Genomic DNA, 26,420 nt, shown 5'->3' on the forward strand with positions numbered 1-26,420 from the left:
GCTGCGGCAATCTCTGCTCAGTTTAATATTTTAATTGCCACTGATGTAAAAAACACCAGAAATATGTTTGACTACATTTGAACTGCCGCTATTCTTAAAGAGACAGTATCGTCTTAGTGCTTGTACAAATCAATGTAAATAACAGTAAAAAAATGTCATGCAAACAATTAACATGTTACAATATAAAGTATATATTCAATATAATCTAAGCAATTTCAAGACATCATTTTTATTGATGCATTATGTGGATTTGCGCATTTTTAAACGTGTAAAATGTGACTAAAATGATGAAAGACATTTGATAATGTACATAGTTAGAAGTAGAAGTCAACCAATAGTGGGTTTTGCCGATACCGATAACTAAGGTGGGAAAACAGACCGATAACCCATTAATCGGCAGCCAGTTTTTAAAATGTATAACATGAAAACTTTCATTCGGGTCTGACGAGCCCGATCCAAATCAGAGACCGTGTGTTAGTCATGTTTGTTACTGTCAAGCTCCAAAAATGACATAAAAGAACCATATAATACAATTAAAGTAGATCATATGACTGTGCATTTTATTCAAAGCCACTTGAAGACGTGCGATAGCTCTGTGAATCACAAAAGCGGTGTTTAATAAGTAAATAGTATTTTATAGTCATATGCATGCACAGCATATTAGTGAACGGTGCTGCTCTGTTGACATGCACATAAGCACACGCAGCCCCGGGTGATTCACTCGCGGCTACTTTCAGCCTTCGTCACGGTGCGCAATATTTGAGCGCTACTCACGAACATCATCTGAGATGTTGATCCTCAAAAGGTCGGTTCACTTATAATATGCATTTAGAACGGCACTGGAGGTGAATTTGACCAGAATTTGAATAAGAAGTGAATTAAACTACTGTGATCTTGCCTACATACAGGACTTCCTGGAGAGTTCAGAATGTCAAAATAAAAGCATGAGGGCTTAAAAGGTTAAATATATTACTGTTGTATTTAAAATTCTAAAAGTCAACAATAATAATATTAATAACAAATTATTATTATTATTATTATTATTATAGTCATCATTTGTATTTGAATACAATTTATAACAATATTTAGGTTGAATGTGTTCCAAAAAATAACTGTGTGAATGAAAATTGGACTGATGTCTTTATACATTATCCAGTATAATAGTTCAAAATAAAGCGTTTCTTAATTAAATATACATTTATATTTAAATAATGTGTAGTTAGATGTTTGTGTTTCTTTACATATAAAAAATTACTCCCAATTATTTCCACACAATAATGTAAAGATATTCTAAACTGATTATGCAAAAAAACAACACTGGTATCGGATCGGGATCGGTATCGGCCGATATAGAGATTTCCGATATCGGAAGAGAAAAAGTGGTATCGGTGCGTCCCTAATTAATATCACATTTATATTTCAGACATATATATTTTACCATGCTCTTAGTTTTTGTGTACGTAACTACATCATTAAATTAGGAAGCTTGGACAGAATTAAATTTTGTAAAACTTTTATAGTCAAAAAACGATAAAACGTAAAACTATAAAACTGTTCCCATGGGAGTGCATGCGATGCAATGTAATTTGCTAGCGCTTGGTCTTCTGAAGCAAATGAACGGCCGATCAAAAGCAAAAACTCAGGCAGCATTTTCACATAAAGTTGACATTAATGATTGATTTACTACTCCGCATGAGTGCTGACCTCTTTGGAGCACTCATGTTTATAACCTGACTGGAACATATTAGATGCCCCTCAACCCCGAGAGGAAAAAAAATAAATAACTCAACGGATCTGCACAATCTTGACTTTGTAACATTGTTCTAACTATTCGAACAGCTGATGTTAGCTGTAATGTTAGCGTCCTCTCCACCTTGTCGGCAATGCAATTCTCCAGTGCAGCGATTAGTAATAAGCAAATTAATGATCAAACCACCTTTGGTTGTCTTAAGTGAGTGATTTATGGTGCCATGAAAATAATAATAATAATGTGTATTGTATACATACCTTGGCTTTTCTCTCTCAGTGTTGTAAACTCGCTTTTGAAGCGTCCGTCTCTATAAATAGCCTTGTCACATAGCACAACAATCTCCACGTGGAGTCAGTGATTGTTTTTATTTAACCTCTAGAGGGTGTCATTATATGATACCGGAAAACAACGCAACTATCGACCCGATTAATCGGTAAATCTGGCATATCGATCGACCTCTAGTTAGAAGGTCCCCTGTATAATTAAAAGTGTGTGGCTTATTCAATGGCTAAATCTGGTGGATGTTCCAGACTGGCTAAAATCGTTTACTGCACCTTTAACAGCATTAGATGAGAATTTCTTTCATATGCAAGCAAAATGAACATTGTAACTGAAATAAACCCACATGAATCAGAATTTGGGAAATCTGTATCAATACCCTGGCCTAATTTGAAATATAGCACACAAGTCATATGGACTACTTTTATAGTAAAACTCATATGGAGTTTTTCCATTTTTTTTTTTTTTTTTGGAGCTATAGAGACTACAGAAAGATTCTTCAAAATATCTTATTTTGTGTTCAATGGAAAGAAACCAGCATATGCGTTTGGAACAACATGAGGGTTAGTAAATAATGACAAAATTTGGTTGAACTACTAACATGATTATGGTCCTCAGGCTGTAGTGGATAAACGCCCATCTTGTGTGGTTTAAAATCAATGTCACGGTTTTGTTTTTCTGATTTCAGTGGAACATGCCGAAGAGTGTCGGGGAGAATTCAAAACCCTGCGACAAATTCCCTCCATTTCCACTCAAAGGGGAGACACAGCAAAGCAGCCCTGCTCTTATTTTTTTCACTGGAGCAATCCATTTCTGACAGTTATTGTCAAGCAGCTTACAAATGCAGCATTCTGCATGTCTGCCTGAGGTACCTTCACTGATGGCTTCAAAGCCATTCAAGATTTACAGCTTCAAACACACGTAAATGCATCATAATGCCTTCAAAAGTGTCATGCCTCTACGTGTTGACAGTTGTTTGCTGGGCGAGCGCTCTGTGGTATCTCAGCATATCCCGTTCCACGTCGTCCTACATTGGTCAGCTGTCCGCGCCGGCACGTAAAACGGTTAAAGTGCTCAAGAGCATCAACGCCACATTCAGCAACATCAGGACTCGCCCGTTAAACCCCCACGCCTTTGAGTTCATCATCAACGAGCCAAAAAAGTGCGAAACCAATGTGCCCTTCCTCGTAATCCTTATAACGACGACGCACAAGGAGTTCGACGCTCGCCAGGCGATTCGGGAGACCTGGGGCGACGAGAGCACGTTCAGCGACCTTCGTATCATCACGCTGTTTCTTCTTGGACGCAGCATGGATAGAGTTCTCAACCAGATGGTGGAGCAAGAGAGCGATATCTTTCATGACATCGTAGTCGAGGATTTTATCGACTCGTACCACAACTTAACGCTCAAAACGTTGATGGGAATGCGTTGGGTGGCGACCTTCTGCAACCAGGCCAAGTATGTGATGAAGACAGACAGCGATATCTTCGTAAACATGGATAACTTGGTGTATAAGCTCTTGAAGCCGGCTACCAAACCTAGACGGAGGTACTTCACGGGTTACGTCATCAATGGCGGACCAATACGGGACATGCGTAGTAAATGGTACATGCCTAGAGACCTTTATCCAGAGAGCAAATACCCACCTTTCTGCTCGGGCACAGGATACGTGTTCTCTGCAGATGTGGCAGAGTTGATCTACAAGACTTCTTTGCACACTAGACTCTTGCATCTGGAGGATGTTTATGTCGGGGTGTGTTTGAGGAAGCTGGGTATTCACCCGTACCAGAACAGTGGCTTCAATCACTGGAAAATGGCTTACAGTCTCTGCAGATACCGAAGGGTCATAACCGTCCATCAGATCTCGCCCGAGGAGATGCACCGTATCTGGAATGACATGACCAGCAAGAAGCATCTGAAGTGTTAATCAAAGATGCCTGAGGACATGTCGTGTATTTGTGACCTTTTGTTTTTATAACCACGATGCAAAAGATGTGACGAGGAGACTTGAGACTTGCACAACATACTGTAGTACTTGCTTAGAAGTACTAATATCCTTCTGGTGTGTTTTAAGTAACAGGGTGATTCTCACGAAACCTGTCAAAAAATGCCCTGGTATTTAAGGAATAAAGGAATAAATAAGAAATCAGATTTTGCATTAAGATAATGTAATAATTTTAGCGCCATTATGTTTTCTTACACTGTGACCAGTCTTGGGTAAGTTACTCCAAGAAAATAAATCACTACAAATTACTAATTTCTTCACATAATTGTATTCAGATTACTTTACTGATAAAAGTAATCACTTTACTAATTACTTCACTTAAGTTATTTTCTAAAAGACTTCATAGGTTTGTTTTTATGCTCCATCAATTCAAATTAATATCTATATTTCCTCCTCGTTCATTGTTGTTGTCCCTTCAGCTGTCACAGAAACAGTCATACATATGAACATCACAATTTTATTAAAAAGTCAATAACTGTGATCTGATTAATAGAAATTAAATTGTTGCAGTACTTTTCCACTTTTAAAAGTAATTCAGTTGATTACTTTGTAATCCGATTTCACCCAACATTGATTAAGCACATTTTACTTCAATGCAATCTATCTATCTATCTATCTATATATATATATATATATATATATATATATATATACACACACACATATACACACACACACGTATATACACATCAGCACACGTACACACAGACGCACACGCGTATATACACATATACATACACACACACACACGTATAAACACATACACACGTATACACACACATGTATATACACACACACACACACGTATATACACACACATGTACACACACACACACCTATAAACACATACACAAACACAGACGTATATACACACACACGTATATATACACACACACACGTATATACACACACACGTATATACACACACACACGTATATACACACACACACGCACACACACACACACGTATAAACACACACACACACGTATAAACACATACATACACACACACACAGATGTATATACACACACACGTATATACACACACACACACACATATATACACACACGTACACACACACACACACACACGTATAAACACACACACACGTATAAACACATACACACGTATACACACACATGTATATACACACACACACACGTATACACACACACATGTACACACACACAGACGTATATACACACACGTATATAGACACACACACACCTATAAACACATACACACACACACAGACGTATATACACACACACACGTATACACACACACACACACACGTTTATACACACACACATACACACACACACACGTATACACACACACACACATATACACACACACGTATATATACACACACACAGACACACGTATATATACACACACACACACGTATACACACACACACGTATATATACACACACACACGTATATATACACACACACACGTGTATATACACACACACACACACACACACACACACACACACACACATACAAGACACACGTATACACAAACACACGTATATAGACACATACGTATATATACACACACACACACACACACACGTGTATATACACACACATGAATATACACACACACACACACACGATATATATATATATATATATATATATATATATATATAATATAAATTGTCATGCATTTATAAATTATAGTAGAAGTCCCTTGCCTTCATTTTATTGAAAAAGTAATTATACAACAGTATATTTTTAGCTGTATTACATATAAAAATGACTGTAATAGCAATGAGAATCATCATTAAAAACAATGGGAACTGATAAAAGTAAAACATTAGCATAAAACGTCAAATGTGTCCTGAAAATAATGTCACAATGCAAAGAATCCTAAATGTCCTAAATGTAAAGCTTCATTTTCTTTATGCACAAATCTCATTTCTTTCTTTTTTGGTGTTAAATATGACCAGGACATTTTCTTGTCAGGTTTTGTGAGACTCACACAATAGTTCACCAAAAGCAAAAATTCTTGGTCATTATTTCATTACCCTCGTTGATTTTTTTTGTTTCACTTTTTCTTCCTTGGAACACAAAAAGAGTAATACTGTATACCTGTTGGATGCAGCTGTACAAAATAGCGTGAGAGTTTAACTAAAACGTTTCATGCAAAGTTCCACAATGTTTAACGGCTAATTTGTTTACATGAAAGCGCCTGGATTCTGTTTGTTTATATGTTTGGGAAAAAAAATGTTAAAGGACACTGGAGATGTATAGTTCATTATTTATAACAAGTACAAAAAAAAAAAAGAACAAAAAAAAAAAAAAAGAAATTCTTACTCCTAGAAGCTGAGCATTGCTTCAGTGCTGACTCATGTTTGTAGTTAGACTGTAAAAATTACTATATAAGATAAATGTCATTATCACTTAATCTAAAGCGTCATCTAGTGAATATATACTGTTGCTTAAGGAACGCAGTGTAAATGTGGCATAATGAAGCACTTTGGTGAGAAACATTGAAAAGTTGACAGTGTTTTTTTTTTCTTCTTCTAAGAATATGATTCAATTAAGGCCAAAATGTGATTCGCATGTCTTGCTTTTTTTATTAAATATATATATATATTTTTTTTCTTTTTTAAACGTTTGGAGTTATTGGGCGGTAGTGACATTTAACTGTGAAAACAATAACAAACATACTATCCCCTTGGGTACTACTGTATAACACTGTGTATTTTTTACATAAAATATATTACAATGTGCTTTCTTTGAAGTGTTTTTTGCTCATTTACAGCACATTCGAGACCCATGGAACTAATTGGACAATTAAGCAATAATCCACTTGAGGCCATGAGTTACTATGACTTCACCATGGAAAAGATGGTTTGCATAAGAGTGCCAAAAACTCCTTTAACTGTGGTAAAATCACTGTAATGCAGTTTTTCCAATAGGTCATAGTTCATTAGTGTAGGATGTTTATAGTCTCCAATCATTATTGCAACATGGCATCTTAATACAACCATATTACAGACATACATTTTGTGTTTCGCAAGCGTTTCTGCTTCAGTTGTTGTGGTGTTGATTCACATTGTTTCTAGATTATTGTGCAGAGTGATCAGATGCATTATAAATCATTGCAAAAAGCTGCTTTGGCCAAAAAAATTAACTTTAGCACAAAAACCCCCAAAACTGGCACAAAATGACCAGCTAACATCATTTCACTAATCACTGTGTTCTTGTTAGCAAATGTTACCTCTAAAGAAAGACGTGCAGCCATCATCGCTTTGCTTCAAAATGGCCTCACATGCAAGAAAATTGCTGCAAAGAATATTGCACCTGAAAGAACTATTTACCGGATCATCAAGAACTTCAAGGAAAGAGGTTCAACTGCAGTGAAAAAGGCTTCAGGACGTACCAGAGTGTCCAGCAAGCACCAGGACCGTCTCCTCCTGAGGAGTCCGCTACGGAATCGTGTCACCACCAGAGGTACAGCGATTGCTCAATATTGGCAGCAGACTGGTGTGAGTGCATCTGCACGCACAGTGAGGAGAAGACTTTTGGACAATGGCCTGGTGTCAAGAAGGGCAGCAAAGAAGCCCCTTCTCTCCAAGAAAAACATCAAGGACAGACTGAAATGAACGCTGTGAACGCTACCATGAGTCCTGTGTCATGCCAACAGTGACGCATCCTGAGACCATCCATGTGTGGGGTTGCTTTTCATCCAAGGGAGTGGGCTCTCTCACAATTCTGCCCAAAAACACTGCCATGAATAAAGAATGGCATCAAAACGTCCTTCAAGAGCAACTTCTCCCAATGGACCAGGAGCAATTTGGTGATGATCCGTGTATTTTCCAGCATGATGGAGCACCATGTCACAAAGCAAGAGTGATTATGAAGTGGCTCGGAGATCATTACATTGAAATTTTGGATCCGTGGCCAGGCAACTCCCCAGATCTTAATCCCATAGAGAACCTGTGGTCAATCCTCAAAAGGCGAGTGGACAAGCAGAAGACCACAAATTGTGATCAAATCCGAGCACTATTATGTCAAGAATGGATCGCCATCAGTCAGGATTTGGCCCAGAAGCTGATATCCAGCATGCCAGAGCGAATTGCAGAGGTTATTTTTGCATAAATTGAGTGTTTTTGCCAATAAAAACCTTTAAAACGTATGAAATGCTTATCATTGTTTTCCAGTATACCATAGAAACATGTGAAAAAAATATTTACAAATACTGAAGCAGCAAACTTTGCAAAACACAACATTTGTGTCACTGCCAATACCAATGTTCAGTCTCAGGTAAGTTTGAAACTATTGTTTGTTTGTGTTTTAATGATGAATGCACGTTTTACAAATCAAACAATTTTGCACTCAAACATGTGTTGTACTTTTAAATTAGACATGTCTTTTCTTGTCTTTAGCTGAACACTTTCAATAATGTGACACTTGAAATGTGCAATATCCAGCAAAATATCCAATGCACCTCAATTCCCTCTGGAATTCACCAGTCACTGACCCTGCCAAATAGTGCCAACAAGCAGACTGGTCAGAAAGCCAGCCATGCGCCAAATGGTGGAATTGCCAAATTCTGTCAGCAACCGTGACAAATGAAGACCGTTTTTGGCATTGAGCCAGCCCTATATAACAACGGAACGGTTGTGTTTATGGGATGCCTTCCAGGGAAGCTGTTGTTGTGGCAGGATTAAAAAGCAGCAATCAATGTCCTTGAGTGAATATTGCTTTAAAAAAAATGCATGGAATTTAAACCTAGTAGTGCATATCAAGGATGTTATTAATAGGACCAGGAGATTGCTTAGCAATTTAGGGTGATGTAAGTCTTGGGTGGGGCGATAGGGCTATGCAAAAATAAAATCTCAATGTGTTTCAGCCGTTGGACGATTGATGTTGATGCCTTTAAAAAGGGAGGTTTCATTTAACAATCTGAGGAACCATCAGTTAAACCAAACAGCCAGTGTTGCAAGCCGATTTAAAATATATAAAATATGTTAGTTGTTGTGGAACTTCCGTTAGACTTTTAAAGGAATATTCCAGGTTCCTCACTGTAACCACTAACCATTTTTCTTTCTTTTTTTAAATAAAAGCTAGCTTAATTTTCACAAATGCTGCCGACTGACCTTAACTTGAATTTAACCCAGAATATTCCTTTCAATTGTTTCACTATGGAAAAGCTGTTAAAATGCTTTTCTTTGTGTTTGGAGCATGTGCTCATCCCTTTAAATGTGGACAGTCAGTATCTATTGAGCATGCATTTAGATTACATTGTAATCTATTGTGATTATATACAAATACCGAGTGTGCTGCAGAGGAAGCTGAAAGATAATATAAAATTATAATCATATTATATGGTTATGATGACTTTTTTTTACCACAAAAAACACACTCCGTTATAATAGTAGCAATTCTTTTTTATTTATTGTTCTTTCGCAGAAATGTTATATTCTTGGCTGATTACAGAAAGGGAACACGGGCTGAATAGTTAGGGGAGTACACACATGGTATACGCATGGTATACAGAAAACACAACTTAAATAATCATAATAATAAAGTATTTAATTCTAGTTAAATTTATGTACATTTGGGTTGAGAACATAAATCAAGGTACTATATTTGTTTTGGACACACAGATGGCTTTTCTGTCATTCAGTAGTACATTTGGTTTCCTTTACAAAATACTTCATACATCTTTAGCTGCGTCAGAGACCGAAACATGGTTCAAAACCAAACACATTCAAGTGCTGTAAAATGACGCTTAATCATCAATAGGCTTTTTAAATACAATACATCAGGATTAAAGTGTGTGTTGTGGTGGTTATGACCTCTTTGTCACATGACAAAGCTTTAACGGGTTAAATCTGGATGGTTCCTCTGGGTCAAAGCGTTGGCGACGCTGGTGCACGTATGTTGCACTGCATGAAATCTAAGCTGTTTACTTTAATGCAAGCCACTGATCAGTGCAAATACTATAAACGAATTGTACATCTGCTTTTAAAAAGCAACCTTTTTACTGCTCAATGTCAGCAGAACAAAGACAGATTCGGCTTTAAACAGCTTCAAGCTTGTTACCTAAATATTTTAGGCACAGATTTAAAGAATCAAGGCACCTCTATCAATGAAGCATCAACACTGTCCTGAAAATAATGCAGTATATTTGCACATGGCAGCATTCATGTTCTCTCATGTCATAGTCTTTTAAAGGAATAGTTCACCCAAAAATGAAAATTCAGTTATCGTTTACGCACCTTCACGTTGTTCCAAACCCATATGACATTTTTGCTTCCATGGAACACAAAAGAGTGTTTGTTTTTATTTTTTTTTAATAATATCTTAGCCACTCTTTTCCATATAATGAAAGTAAACGAGGACTGGGGCTGCCATCTCCCAAAAAAAAATAACAAATAAAAAAAGCGCCATTAAAAAATCCATATGCACTATATTTTTAAGAGACAGTTTATTATTAGTGAATAACTATTTAACTATTAATTTTGGTCTGTTTCTTAAAACTAATAGAAGGCTTGGAATATAGTGCACAATTGTTTAAACAATGTTTATGGTACTTAAATCATGCTCTTACATCTATTTTGAAGCCTGAAAGCCCAAGTACTCATACTTTTGTAATTCCGTGGGAAAGAGGAACAAGTAGAATTGGTCAAAATGTTGTCTTTTTTGTTCCATGGAAGTCAGTCAGTCAGTCATACAGGTTTGGACCAACGTGAGGGTGAGTAAATAAGACATAATTTTCATTTTTGAAAGAACTGATCCTTTAAGCTAGAGAAAAAAAAAAAAGATTCCCTTGTTTTCATTGTACATCAGAATTTCTCTATGTACAATAGTGCAGTTCAAATGTGTTAAAATAACATTGAAAATGAAAATGCTTTTTACATTCAGAGGGAGGACGCATCTCCGCTTCAGGTTTACAATTTGCGCATAAGAAGCTACTCTTTCCAAATACATATAGGAGAAAAATAATTAAAAGGCATTTTTTCAATAATAATAATAATACTCTGTAAGAGCTTTTGTCAAAAGCAATAACAATCATAATACAAAAAAAAAAAAAAAAAAAAAAAAATTTTTTGTTTCACTAGCTATTGCCTCCTGAGATGAGGGGATCCTGCTTTGAGTTTTGGGAAATGTGTTGGTGAAGGTCATTGCAAGTGGAGTTTTTGGGGAACAGAGCAGGTGTGTGCGCACGTGTGTGTCCTGCAAAAAACAATTCTCTTAATCCATATTTTTTTCCTGTAAAAATATTCAAACAAAATGTGTGAAAAAAATGTATATGCATAGTAATAAACCTTTAATAATATACAATTAATGTATAATAATAATTGTAATAATTATATAATGTGCAATACATGTTATATAATATTAATAATGATAAAATAATTATTATTGTTTTAATGTATTCATTTAATGTTATTCTTATTTATTAATAATGTATTTTGTATGTAATTAATAATGTATTAATAATGCAAATGGTTTAATTTTCTGAACCCATTTTTTGTTTTAAGCATTTTTAAATAGATTTATGCTTAAATGAATAAATTAAAACAATAATAAATTATATTATAAAATTATTCATATTTAATAAATTATATCATTCAAAATATATTCTCTGAAAACAGGTCTTTATTATCTTATTCAGTTTAGTTTCTCAAGTTCCCAATCTTATTTTAATGATGTTTAGATATTTTTGACTGGAAAAATACTGATTAAGAAAACTATTTTTGCAGAACTTGTTTTTGAATGAGAGTGCTATTTTTGATTGCAAAGGTGCAAACATTCTTGTGGAAGATTGCAGGTGATTTGGGGAAAAGTTAAAGCTGGGAACAGGAAGTGAGAGTTTGCAGAGGTCTTCAGCGTGGTACCAAACCCTCCTCCTGCCAGTTCCTGTAGCATTTGGTTCCTTCCAAAAGAAACACCCTAGTAGCCGCCGTCATCCTCCTCCTGTCCTCTCCTCTGCTGTGCTGTGGTAATGAGACGTGTATCAGGTGACGCTCAACTGTGCAAAGCCAATCAACTTCACCTCATCTGGGATTTCTGAGCTGTCACAGCCTGACGCCTGAAGACACACACACAAAGACACAGATACACACGGTTAGTGTAGCTGAAACAAAGCACAGCCAACCTGATTTCTGAAACCCCAATAGATTGTTTTATTCTTAAAAGGAATGTTTTGGGTTCAAAACACCCTATGGAAAATTGTATTGCAAGAATTGTAAGTTTTTTTTAGACTAAATAGATTTCCTAAATTTTGATGCCCACATGTGTGGACAGCGGGACGAGTTAAGAAATTTTAAATAATAATAAGCTATAAAAAGTCAGATTTGTTTTAATTAAATTGTTTATTATGTTTCCAGGAGTGTTGGTTATTCATTTTCAAACGTTTTTGAGACGTTACAGACATCACCTCAGAAATTAGCATAATTCATTCTGATTTAAAGTAATGGCCAGCATCATCCAATCACTGCCAATGATGTAAAATAAAATTACACATTATAAATTCTGAATCTATGTACTGATTATGATTGTCCCATGTCATGTTGAGTGATCCAAACATCATCTACAACCTGAACATTAAATAGGAAGTTTGGATTGAACGCACTTCATAGAGAGCATAGAGCATATAGAAAGCTCTCTTGATCCCTATTTAGTCTGTCGCTTAACAGCCAGTGTGCTGTCTGTCAGCACTGGTCTAAGAACAGTTTACAATTCACCTTATTTTCATCCTAACTCCAAATAAAGCCTTCCAGTCTTCAGACGCATCCATTGATTCTCAATGTGAAAATGCATGGTAAACATAGGATACATTAACTAAAACTGAGCATACAGTCCACGAATGTAATATCGGATAAAATTAGAGATTCTGATCTTTTGACTCAAATGGGTTTCAATGTAAAAACTTAATTAGGCTTCTTATCAGATGTAGTTTTGTCGGCATTTCAACCAAAAATTCAACTCCTCTGTGATCATCCCCATGTTGATATGTCACATGACTCCATACGTCAAAAGTTTAACACTTTACTGACAACCCAGATTCTCCTGAACTGAGATCAATCGGTTGAAATAGCTCAACAATGGGATGTTAAACAGTATAAACAGCACTTGTGGCATTATGCTCCAAAGTAACATGTTCTATCGAGTTTTATATCAACAAAACCAACCTTCCTACCCTAAACCTTAAACCTAAACCTAACCGATAGTGTCATTAAAAGCAAATGTGACATGAAAACTGCCTCATTTTGTGGTGCTTCTATGACAGTTTTAAAAGACAGCATTGTGTAAGAAACAGGGCAAAAATTAAGTATTTATAAACTGATAATCTGACGTTTAACTCGTGATTACAGTGTGAAAGTGAATAAAACGTATTATTGTTGTAGCACCAAAAATGTAAATTTCAACAGAAAACTGCCACGATACAAACGACAAGTTGACCGACATAAAAATCAGTTGGCAAAAATAGTAATGTGATTCGATGAGACCAGGTTGAAAAGGAAGGTTATGGGATGAATGCAAAGGAGCATACAGTAGATGAAGAAAGTTCAAATAATTCTGGTCTTGTGTCTTTGACGTGTGTAATCGATGGTTGGCGCTAGGCAGAGACCAGATCAGCTTATCGCTGGAAACACACAGGCAGAGTGTCTGAAGAAAATCAACTGCTCACTCTCTGCCGCAAGTTTCCCTGAAGCAGACACAGAAACTATCAGCTGCTGAGGACCTGACAACAGATCTGAGAGACAGATACTTGTGTGTGTGTGTGTGTGAGTGAGAGAGAGTTCAAATACTGGTGGCAGGAGAAGAAAGATCTGAAGTCTATCAACTGTTTGTATGTTACAACACTAAATAAAAAGCTTTTTCCTGCTGCATTGCTAAATAAGAAAGACTGTGACCCTTAGAAAGGTCTGCCCATAAAACTCCTCGCTGACGTGACACATTTCTCCAGGGTGAAGCAATATACATGACTCGGCGAGGAAATAAAAATGAATTACTTCTTATCTTGCTCTGTGTGTGCGTGTTGGGGCAGGGGTTTTCAAATGTGTAATTCCAAGGACCTCTGAATATGATGATATCTTTGCAAAGGACCCCCTTAAGTTATTTGATTTTATATTGTTATTGTATAATGATAAATAAAATATTGAAAATATTTACGTTGTATTAAGCATTTTTTTCCATATCCACTATTAAAAACACAATTAAGAAGATGTCCTGGTCCTATTTTAATCAGAAAGAGTAACTCATAAGAAATTATATATTACATACAGAAATTGAAGGCTGTCTCCTCGCATTCATTCTCTTTCTGTCACATTCCTCATTGATAGGCCCAGGGGAGGGGTCTTTTGTCTCCTCAGGTGTGAATTACAATCAATATTCATTATAGTTCACGCCTCCTCGCATATGACCTTTCTAACACTAAAAGTGTCTTACAAAAGTTAAATTACTATATTTTTTTTGTATGAATGAGTGATCAGGATGGTTATCACATCATTTTATAGCAAAAACTCTAGGCTACAAGATCCAGTTCTCAAAAGTCTTGTGGACAAATGTTTAGTATGTGTTATATGACCTTATTTCAGAGACTTAATTTTGATTTTTATAAAACAATGCATAAATGTTATTTTCTCATAAATACAAATATGTACACACATGTCGCTCACATATTATTGTAGCCCAGTTTGTGCTGAATACAGTGCTATCAGACTGTAGCCATTAATGTGTTCTTAAGCAACTGAAAAAAGCACAAATGTCAAGGCATGTCAAAACTTCTCCAGGGCCCAAATCACCCTCAGACCCAAGAGGGTTAAGTGCAATTATGATTTCTTTTACATTGTGACATTATTTGAATGACAGTTTTATGACAATAACACACATTTTACCCTCCAATTCTCATTACCCCAATGCCAAAGAAGGTCAGTATTATATTGTCATCACTACATTGTGAAAAAATAATTTATTTAACCCTTAAATGTATTGGTGTTTCACCAAACATTATCACATACCTCGGGTCTTTATATCAATCACAAATGGATCTACAAAATAACTAGATCCCAGGAATCATTATTTCCATGTTGAAATTTTAGGAAATGTATCTGGCTGTCAAACAAATATTGAGATACACATAACAAAACAGCGACACATTTGTATTCTTTCAGGCACTTAATGAGCCTAAAAAGACGTACAACTTTCAGAATTTCATTTGTATGTCTTGTACTTGCTATAATTTACTTCAACATTGCTTCTAAATGTTACATACGCTGCTGAGCCAAAACATTATGACCACTCACAGGTGAAGCAAATAACCTTGATCATCTCCTAACAAGACCACAAGTCAAGGTCTGGGTAGATTAGATGGGTAAGCGAACAATCAGTTTTTGAAGTCAGCCTGTTGAATGCAAGAGAAATGGGCAGGAGTAAAAACCTGAGCCACTTTGACAAGGGACAAATTGTTATGGCCAGACGTCTGGGACAGGGCATCTCTGAAACGGCAAGGCTTGTGGGGTGCTCCTGGTCAGCAGTGGTGAGTACCTGTCGACAGTGGTCCGAGGAGGGACAAACCAGCGATAGGGTGTTGGGTGCCCAAAGCTCATCGATGTGAAAGGGCAACAAAGGTTATCCCGTTTGGTCCATAATGAGAGAAGGTCTAATGTGGCAGAAGTCACAGAAAATGTTAATGATGATTACGGGAGGAATGTGTCACAACACAAAGTGCATCTCACCCTGTTGCGTATGGGGCTGTGTAGTCGCAGACCAGTCAGAGTGCCCATGATTACCCCTGTCCACCATCAAAAGCACCTGCAATGGGCACACGAGCATCGGAACTGGACCTTGGAACAGGGCTGGTCCAATAAGTATCTTTAACATCACATGGACGGCCATGTTCGTGTGTGCCGTTCATCTGGGGAAGTGATGGTACCAGGATGCACTGTGGGAAGACGACAAGACGGTGGATGGAGTGTGATGCTCTGGGCAATGTTCTGCTGGGAAACCTTGGGTCTGGCCATTCATGTGGACATCAATTTGACTTGTGCCACCTTCCTAAACATCGTTGCAGGCCAGGTACACCCCTTCATGGCAATGGCATGCCTTGATGGCAGTGGCCTCTTTCAGCAGAATAATGTGCCCTGCCACACTGTACACATTGTTCGGGACTGGTTTGAGGAACATGATGAAGAGTTCAAGGTGTTGCCCTGGCCTACAAATTCCCCAGATCTCAATCTGATTGAGCATATGTGGGATGTGCTGGACCAACAAGTCCGATCCACGGCGGCTCCTCCTCGCAACTTACAGGACTTGAAGAATCTGCAGCTAATGTCTTGATGCCAGATACCGCAGGACACCTTCAAGGGTATGGTAGAGTCCATACCTCGTCAAGTCGGTGCTGTTTTGGCAGCATGCAAAGGACCAACACCATGTTAGGCAGGTGGTCATAATGTTTTGTCCCATCGGTGTATCTTGAATTGTCTCTTTCGCGTGTGCAGTTAGCACAGTTTAATTGATGATACTGTGATACATGTAAATGTTTTGAATCATGAAAAAAGTATTGTGATGTACACTGCATCATAAGATAGTTGACGTTACTTGATATTCGCAAATCTTCACTTTTTTCTCTATGTCCTTATGACGCACATTTCTGATTGAAATCAATGGTTTTGTAGCTTTCTCTGGTGCAGCGCTAACTCAAGTGTGTAGGCTCCTTATACACAAACCAGAGATCCAGTGCGAGCACAGTAACCACAAACATAATTCTTCTTCATGGTTCAATATTCAAGCAGTATAATTGTGTGTGTGGCACACAGTGTTGTCAGGGGTGCCATTAGTAAATGAGATTGGTGGACCAGGCTGGCTGTGATATTCCCCACACGCTGTACTGTTCACACACTGCGCCTTTACTGTTTCACTTCCAGATTTCTGTACATTACGCTGACTTGTGTTTTAATTATGGTGAGCAGTTCCCTCCAGGGACCTTCAAACAGAAATTAAACAATAAAAACTCCAAACAGACCAGGTTCGGCTGTGGATGCAGATAGAGCCTTGCTGAGAAATGCATTTTGGGGGTTTGAATAGGGTCAGAGGGTGACGTTCAGGGTAAGAGCTAGCAGATGCTGAAGAGACAGTTCTCCGCAGAAGGCCGTGGCAGAATGCATCACATGCTAATGCACAGATGTTGTTTACTGCCAACTTATTGTTCCATCTAAAGGAGTGATTAAACACGGTTATCATCGCCATATTGTACAATCCACTGGGACATGCCCTCAGCAGTTAGTACATCCCATGAAAAAAAAAAAGAAAAATATACTGCCATTATTTACTCACCCTCATTTCATTCCAATTCCAAACCATACAACTTTCTTCTTTTGTGGAACACCAACTAGCCGAAGAATACAGGAAGACTATCCGAGCTGTTTTTTCATATAATTTGAAAATTTGAAATAACGATCTGAACATATTCAAATGTATGTAAATGTCAAGATGCGCTGCACCAGGTTTAACGACAATGGCAAGACATGCAAGAACCATTTAATGTCACTCGCCCAATGGATCTGATTGAGATATAAAACCTTCAGCAGGAAATTTTCGGCAAACTTCTTCACATATAGCTATTGTATGACTAGAATGTCACATGGACGACTATTATGGTGTTTTTTTTTTAGCCAGTGTAAAAGACTATTCACACCGAACAAGCTTTTGAATAGAAACTTTATGAATAGGATGCATTCCTATGGCACAAGGAATGCATTTTTTTTTATGGACTACAATTAAACGTGACAGACCACGTTTAATTGCACTGACCAATGAGATACAGGGTTTTTTACATTTTTGCAGAGTCATGTCTGCTCCACAATCCAGTGCATTGGTGGCCCTAATCAACTGGAAAACACTGGCATTGGACATGCAGCAGATACACACCCCAAAAACACTGTCTGGCCCCAAAAAAAGTTGCATACTCTTAAATATTTTGTTGGACCGCCTTTAGCTTTGATTACAGTGCACATTCGTCGTGGCATTGTTTAGACAACCTTATGTAACGTCACAACATTTATTTCCATCCAGAGTTACATTTTTGGCCGAGATCTTGTATTGATGACGGGAGAGGTGAACCACTCCGTAAAGTCTTCTCCAGCACATCCCAAAGACTGTCAATGGGGTTAAGGTCAGGACTCTGTGTTGACCAATTCATGTGTGAAATTTATTCCTCATGCTCCCTGAACCACAAATTCACAATTTGAGCCCGATGAATCATGGCATTGTCGTCCAGGAATATGCCTGTGCCGTTAGGGAAGAAAAACATCCATTGATGGGATAACCTCGTCATTAGGTACATTCAGGTAGTCAGCTGACTTCCTTTTAATGACGCATTATGTTGCTGAGCCTAGACCTGACCAATTGAAGCAACCCCAGATCATAACACTGCCTCCAGAGGCTTGTACAGTGTGCACTATGTATGATGGGTGCATCACTTCATGCTCTTCCCTTCTTACCCTGATGTGCCCATCGTTTTGGAAAGGGGTTAATCTGGACTCAGACCACATGACCTTTTTCCATTGCTCCACAGTCCAATCTTTATGCTCACTAGCAAATTGAAATGATTTTTTCCAAATAGCCTCACTAACAAGTGGCTTTCTTGTGGCCAAATAGCTGTTTAGTCCCAATCCTGTAAGTTTTCGTTACACCGTGTGTGTGGAAATGCTTTTACTTTCACTATTAAACAAAGCAGTGTTTTCTACTGCACTCTTTATCAACAGTAAGCCTTTCTACTATCCGAGGAAGTTTTCCTTGTTTATTCTGGTGTTTATATTTCTCCACAAGCATGTGTGAGCAAAGCACTGCAACATCTGGCTGATCAGATCACAGATACAAAACAACAATAATCAGTTATTATTATTCTCAGTGATTTAAACAGAGCCAATCTCACCTGTGAACTGCCAACATACAGACAGCACATTACCTTCCCCAACAGAGACAGAAATATACTGGATCACTACTACACAACATTAAAGGATGCATATCGCTCTGTCCCTAGAGCAGCTTTGGACTCTCTGATCACTGTCTGGTTCATCTTCTTCTGACCTACAGGCAGAAACTTAAATGAGCTAAACTTGTAGTAAGGACTGTAAAGTTGGACCAATGAAGCAGAGATGAATGCACTGATTGGAGTGTTTTTGACGCTGCAGACACCAATCTGGACAAGCTCACAGATACTGTGATATCATATATCAGTTTTTGTGATGATATGTTCATTTCTATTTGGACTTATTTAACATTCAACAATGACAAACCATGAGCAAAACTCAGGCAGCTTTGTCAGGCCAAAGAGAATGCTAACAAAAGTGGGGTTAAAATAGTGTTTTCAGTACACCAACACCTCCTGCACCCACCCTCCTGCTACTCAACCTGCACTTAAGATCTGTGAAGAGGATGTGTGCTGGGTCATTTTGGGCACAGGGCCCAAATTGTGTTTCACCCACCTGTCAAACATCCTGTGCTGACAAGCTGGCCCCCATCTTCACACAGATCTTCAACAGATCACTGGAGCACTGTGAATTTCCCTACAGCTTCAAATGCTCCACCATCATCCCTGTCCCAAAGAATCCCAAAATCACAGGACTTATTGACTACAGACCCGGAACTCTGACGTCTGTGGTCATGAAGCAATTTGAGAGACTGGTATTGGCCCACCTGAAGGTCGTCACTGGACCCTTTCTGGAAACCCTTCAATTTGCTTATCGAGCAAACAGGTCTGTGGATGATGCAGTCGACATGGGATTGCATCATATCCTGGAACATCTGGACAGACCTGGACATATGCAATCATTTTTCAGCTTTCAACACCATCATCCCAGCTATTCTCCAGACTAAATTAAACCAACTCTCTTTTCCCACCTCTATCTGTCAGTAGATCACCAAATTTCTGACAGATAGGCACCAGTTAGTGGGACTGGCTAAATTCATTTCAAGCACCTGTACAATCAGCACTGGTGCCCCCAGGGATTTGTGCTCTCCCCACTACTCTTCACTGTACACAAATGCACTGCCAAGGACCCCTCTGTCAAGCTCCTGAAGTTTGCAGACGACACTACTGTCATAGGCCTCATCCAGGATGACAATGATTCGGCATACTGAAAAAAGTTTGAACAGCTTGCTGTCTGGTGCAGTCAAAACAACCTTGAGCTAAACACGTTCAAAACAGTGGAGATGAACATCCCAACATTGACCCCGCTCACCATTCTAAACAGCACTGTGGCAGCAGTGGAGTCATTCAGTATCCTGGGCTCTACCATCTTACAGGACATCAAGTGGGAGACCCACATTGATTCCATTGTGAAAAAGGCCCAGCAGAGGTTGTACTTCCTTCACCAGTTGAGGAAGTTCAACCTGCCACAGGTGCTGGTGATACAGTTCTACTCAGCAGTCTTTGAGTCGGTCATGTGCACTTGAATAACTGCCTGGTTGACTGAAAAAAATGACAATTTACCTGCTGAGCAGATTATTGGTTGCCCCCTGCCCTCCCGTCAAGAACTGTACACTTCCAGAGTGAGGGAAATGGCTGTAAAAATCACTCTGGACCTCAATCACCCAGCCCACTACCTTTTCAAACTGTTGCCCCCTGGCCAGCGCTACTGAGCACCAGAACTGTCAGGCACAAGAACAGTTTTTTCCCCTCAGGCTATCTATCTCATGATAGTTAAAAAACTGCCCCATTGAGCAATAATTATGTGCAATACACATCTTAGCCTATTTATATTTATCCAACATATCCTACCTCTTTTGCCATTACATTCCTTTGCACTATCAGCATATAACAGATTTGTATTTGCTCACACCCACACATGCACACACGTATTTCAATATATACTTGTTGTATTGTTTTGCACTGGAAGCTTCTGTCACCAAGACAAAGTCCTTGTATGTGTAAGCATACTTCACAATTAAGCTCATTCTGATTCTGTTGATTTTTTATGCTGTGACTTCAAGTGTTTTAGTAATCTCCGATCACGATCGTTCACAATTTGTTTCAGACCACACTGAAGCTGACAGTTCACCACTATCCTTCCAGGTTTTAATAATGCATTGGACAGTTCTTAACCCAATTCCAGTGATTTCAGCAATCTCCTTAGTTGTTTTCTTTGCTTGATGCAGGCCAATAATTTGCCCCTTCTGAAACACAGTAACATCTTTTCCACAACCACAGGATACATCTTCCTACATGGTTGTTTAAGAAATGAGAAGCGACACACTGCATCGTTAAGTTAGGGTTAAAATAATATTTGCCAGCTGAAACATATTAAACACTGCAATAATGATCCAATCATAGGCTCTTAAGTATCTGCTTGTTTAAATCCAAACTTTTTTTTTGGCCAGGCAGTGTAAATGTTCATAATTTTTTTGGTTTTTTTACATTTTACTCGTCTCACACACAAAAACACTGAATTTAATGCAAATATACAGTAAATAAATAATATAGATGCTGTAAACACATTCTTTTTCAAATTTGTATGTAATGTGCAGATACCTCATAGATAAAATATACCTGGTTTTGTCTTAATGTACATTTAATATGTATATTAATGAGCCTGTTACATTAACCAGGCATTAAAAATAGCTGTGAGGTTCTATAATTCTTTTGGACTAGCTCATAGTAAAATATTGCATAAAAGCAAAGTGTAGACAAATGAATTGCAGAACCTCACTGTTATTTTTATTGCAAGGATAATATATTCCTGTGATAGTGCTCTTTTTTCTTTTCGCACAAGAAACCCTGAATTCAATACAAATATGCAATAATTAAAAAACAATTGAGCCTGCATTTTCGTTTAAGTATCTTTTTATGTTATGCATCCTATTTTCTATACATGTTTTCCTTAATGTTCATTATTCAATGTGTATTTATATCAATGTACCTTGTGTTATATTATCCAGGCATTAAAAAAAGAGAAGATGTGTTCGGGAGTTCGTTTGGAATATTATCATAGCAAAATACAGTACATGGGCAATATAAAGAGGATGTATATTTATACAACAGCGCTCATTACTCATCTCACTCGTATAAAAACAAACACAGATTCTATATTATTTAAAATGCATTAAAGACATGGAAAGAACATATTGAAACAGTAACGCCAAATAGACAACCTAGTATGTTTGTATGTTGGGCATTTCCGGTTTCATTACTTCAATCAAACATATCCAGGTGAACACAACAGGTGAACTTGAACAAAGTTATGCGCTAGTCAGAACCCGTAACTTGTGTTGTGAATACTAAATACTAAATCTCCACTTTCACTTTTACATCTGAAAGCCACACGTGTTCCCTGTTCAGTTTCACTTTAACATTTGAAAGTGAAAATGGAGATTTAGAGTAAAAACGGACAAAAATGTTGGCCTTTTTCTCACCCACACCTATCATATCGCTTCTAAAGACATGGATTTAACCACTGAAGTCACTTTAATGCTGCTTTTATGTGATTTCTGGAGCTACAAAGGTCTGATCACCATTAATGTGCATAGTATGGACCTACAGAGCTGAAATATTCTTCTAAAAATCTTGTTTGTGTTCTACTGAAGCACGAAAGTCATACACATGGGATGACATGATGATGAGCAGATAATCATCACATACTTGTCATTTTTTTGGTGAACTATTCCTTTCGAGCTACCGTCGAAGACTTTGCGTTACATTCAAATATCCATACATAGATGATATCAGCATAACATTCATGAGAATTGTGCAAAACGCCATCGTATCTATCATAACATGATCCACTTCAAGGTGGATTAAAGCGTCACTGATCAACACAACTTGTTGAAAATCCTTCACAGAGCGACAGAGAGATAAAAGCCACAGGAAAATAAAAAGATATTCCTGCAGTATCTTCCCGCAAGGCTGCAGGCTAACACGTTCTCTCCATCTGTATGCATTTAACGGGAACACTTGGTGACATTTTAATTTGGGTATTCATGTATCTGCCAGATTATCCCAGTTCTGTCATTTTTTTTAAAGCATTAAAGGGCATCATTTAACACCCTTCTAGTATTTTCTCAGATTTGTTATGTGTTCAGAGTAATCAATACGGAATTATGTAATGAACATGTATTACGCTGTCAGAGACGCTGTTTCAACAAATAATGAATTAATGACTGAGAAATGCATACTGTGAATATTTAATAGACAATCAATTTACAGAGCCAAAACTGCGCAAAATAAACACTATTAAACAAAAACAAGTGCTTTTTCTCTTTCCTGACAAGATCCCAGACTTTTTGATCAATGCATTTCATTTCCTCTCAGTTGTTTGTGATTACTAGACAGGATTTGTTTTGTTCTTTTTAAAAAATTGTATACATATAGATATCACAAAGAGCTATTTCTAGCCACATACATATACAGGAGCTGAACATAACTATTCTCTATAGAAAGTTTGGTAACACTTTTTATGAAGCCCATATTTATAATGCATCATAACTACTCATAATACACCTTATAATATGTTACAACTTCTCTTATATAGTTTAACTACAGTTATTATAAATGATCAAACTTAACCTATTCATAGTCATACCTTAAAGAGTATCATGCATTATACATTTTAGCTGCAGAAGTTGTAATGTAATATATACAGTATATACAGGTATTAGGTATCATAAAAGTGTTTTAAGTAAAGCTACAAAAGCAATCTTATAAACAGCCATAACGTAAACTTGTAACATTTAATACAAATCAGGCTTATACTACAGTATACGTTTTATAAAGATGCACAAAATACAATACATTTTGAGGCATTAATGTAATTTTGGCATAGGTTAAAGACCAAATGAAAATATATAATAATGCTTGCAAATATATGAAAATATGTAATGAGTACCTGTAATGTCTTATAACCTCTTAAAATATCATAGATGTTTATAAGAAGATATTGCTTTTGTCACTTTACTTAAATCATACCTAATATACAATATATACTGTATAATACAAATATGCATAATATATAATAACTTCTGCATATAAGATTTTATGTTGGTTATGTTACTGTATAATGCATTATAAGGTATAACTATGAATAGGAATGTTTTATAATTGTATTGATAATTATTTATGAGACGTTCTAACATATTTTGAGACATTACACATGCATTATATAGAGCAGAAGCGATTAGTCACAATACATAATTGTCGAATAGTCGTTTGATCTCATTTGACGTATCATGAGATCACATTAAACTGTAATGATGACGCGTGAGAGCAGCACTGCAGTTCACATCTGACTGAAGAGAGGAAGAATTACACAGATCACAGTTCAGATGTACTCTAACTTTCCAAACAGCTTCAGGTGAAGTAGATCGCAGTATGAGGTAATTATAATGCAAAAATACCAAACAAGTAAATACAGAAGCACTCTCGCTATGGAATAAGCGGAGCCGGGAAACATCTTAAATGTAGTTATATTTAATGCGTTATAGTTTTATTAAAGTTCAAACAATATGAAACAGATCATGTAAATAATTACTACTTTCTCTGTGGGTTCAGCGTCTCTTGCATGAGTTGCGCGAATGTCCCGATCTAAGGGGGAGAGATTGAAACTGCATCCGGCTGATACACTGTCACGGGGACACTCGTCCCTCGAGCGCATTATAATGCAGCTAGATTATAACGTGATGACTTGTGAAATATTGAATAATATGTGTGTCATAATATGTGTGTCAATTGGCACTACACAGCTTTATTACTAAGAGAGATTTTGTTTTTTGTGAGTCTAAGATGGATTGAAGTGAACAGAAAGGTGAGAGAGGAAGTCTTCACCCTATTATACACTGCAACAAAATACGTTTTTAATTTGTTTTTGTTTTGGCTTGTTTTACAATATAAATATCTAAAACTCCTTTAAAACAACATACATTATCTTTAGCAGTTAAACTGCAGAAGAAAAAATTGTTATCTGAGAATGTTGAATATAATATAAAAAATACAAATATTTTAAAATATCAAAAAATCCTTTTAAAAAAGTTGCACTAACCTGAGAATCATCATATAAGATATTTAGACTTGCTTTTATAGAACAGACCTTGAATATAAGTCTTTACTGCACTCGCAGAAGTATAACCAAGTGAAAAAATACACTTCTATACAAAATACACTTACTGTATATTTCAGATACATTCTCTTAAAGCAAGTCTAAATATCTTATATGTTGCTTCCCAATTAAATGTATCTTGTTTTAAGGCTTTTCAGATATTTTTAAATGGAAAACAAGACAAAAACACTTGATGACTATAGGATTTTTTGCAGTGAATTTCTTTACTGAATTAAACTTAATAAAAAGTATTTTTTTCCCTTTAATTTAGTGAATGTCATTTAGAGGTATTTTTAAAAGATGATTTTGCCCTGTTTATTGTTAGTAAGCATGTTTAATCCACCTTTTAAGTCGGGACACAAGCTGAATAATCGGTTAACAGCTAATGATTAATCGTTGCAATAATCACCGAATAGTCGAATAATCGTTAGATTAATCGATTTTCAAAATAATAGTTAGTTGCAGCCCTAATTATAAATATGGGCATCATAGAAAGTGTACCAAAATTTCCATAATTTTAGTTTTTCTACAAAAAATATTTAGGCCCCAAAACCACAATTTTTAAAATCAATGGGATCCCTGCTTTAATTTATTTGCACGAGTTTTCTAAGCCTGTAAATCCCATCTTTTTTCAGGTTGTCCATGACTGCGAATAATTTAAGTATTTTGTGACATTTAAAACATGAATACTCACCAACTTAAAAGTCAATACTTTATAGGTAACTGGGTCTTCTACAATCTTCTGAAGGTTAGCAGCCACTGGAAAAACACATGTATAAAAACACATTGACATTAGAGGCAAGCAATAAAGCTAAAAAAAAACACTTCTCTATACAATTTGATATTTCTGTATTTGCTTTGAAATGGTTTAGAAGGTTGAGTTTTATCTCAAACAGCTACAGTAGCAAAGTAGATTCAAACTTTTTAATGCAAAAATTAAAATACGGTAAAAACGTAGTTAGAAAATTAAGACACATTTTCCAAACCTTTCTCACTAAATGAAAATGAATCACGGAATGAAGATGAATGAATCCATCTCAATTGAAAATGAGGGTGATTTAATGACAACAGAATTTTCAGTATTGTATATATCTTCGACAGTATGTTAAAAAGTCGCATTACCGACTACAACATCATGTCCATTGACCAGACCAGCAGAAAAAAGCTCCTGAGAAACTCCTTCAGCCGTATCTGAAGACAAAACATACACACAGCATATCACAGCAAGAAAGCCGGCAGAACACGTTCAACGCATGTTCTGGCACACACACAAACATCAACAAACAAGTCACAATGCCCCTCTTGCACTGAACAAC

The 26,420-nt window shown here is 36.9% G+C and overlaps 2 protein-coding genes across 4 annotated transcripts in view; one reads left to right on the top strand and one right to left on the bottom strand.

Annotated features, from left to right (window-relative positions):
* Positions 1 to 4,604, top strand: part of LOC127655239 (beta-1,3-galactosyltransferase 1-like) — a 191,406-nt gene extending 186,802 nt beyond the window's left edge. For all 3 annotated transcript variants that reach the window (XM_052142923.1, XM_052142922.1, XM_052142924.1), the window contains one exon: positions 2,718 to 4,604. In XM_052142923.1, coding sequence (XP_051998883.1) covers positions 2,965 to 3,957 — 993 coding nt within the window. In that variant the 5' untranslated portion in view covers positions 2,718 to 2,964 and the 3' untranslated portion in view covers positions 3,958 to 4,604. The remainder of the gene's footprint in view (positions 1 to 2,717) is intronic.
* Positions 4,605 to 9,442: 4,838 nt separating this feature from the next.
* stk39 (serine threonine kinase 39) overlaps positions 9,443 to 26,420 on the bottom strand; it is an 81,227-nt gene continuing 64,249 nt past the window's right edge. The window contains exons 17-19 of the mRNA XM_052142596.1: positions 26,227 to 26,295; positions 25,799 to 25,863; positions 9,443 to 12,101 (exon numbers count right to left, since the gene is read on the bottom strand). Of these exons, the coding sequence (XP_051998556.1) occupies positions 12,027 to 12,101; positions 25,799 to 25,863; positions 26,227 to 26,295 (209 nt within the window). The 3' untranslated portion in view covers positions 9,443 to 12,026. The remainder of the gene's footprint in view (positions 12,102 to 25,798; positions 25,864 to 26,226; positions 26,296 to 26,420) is intronic.

The sequence above is a fragment of the Xyrauchen texanus genome, chromosome 14 (genome assembly GCF_025860055.1).
Source record: "Xyrauchen texanus isolate HMW12.3.18 chromosome 14, RBS_HiC_50CHRs, whole genome shotgun sequence".
Lineage (NCBI taxonomy): Eukaryota > Metazoa > Chordata > Actinopteri > Cypriniformes > Catostomidae > Xyrauchen > Xyrauchen texanus.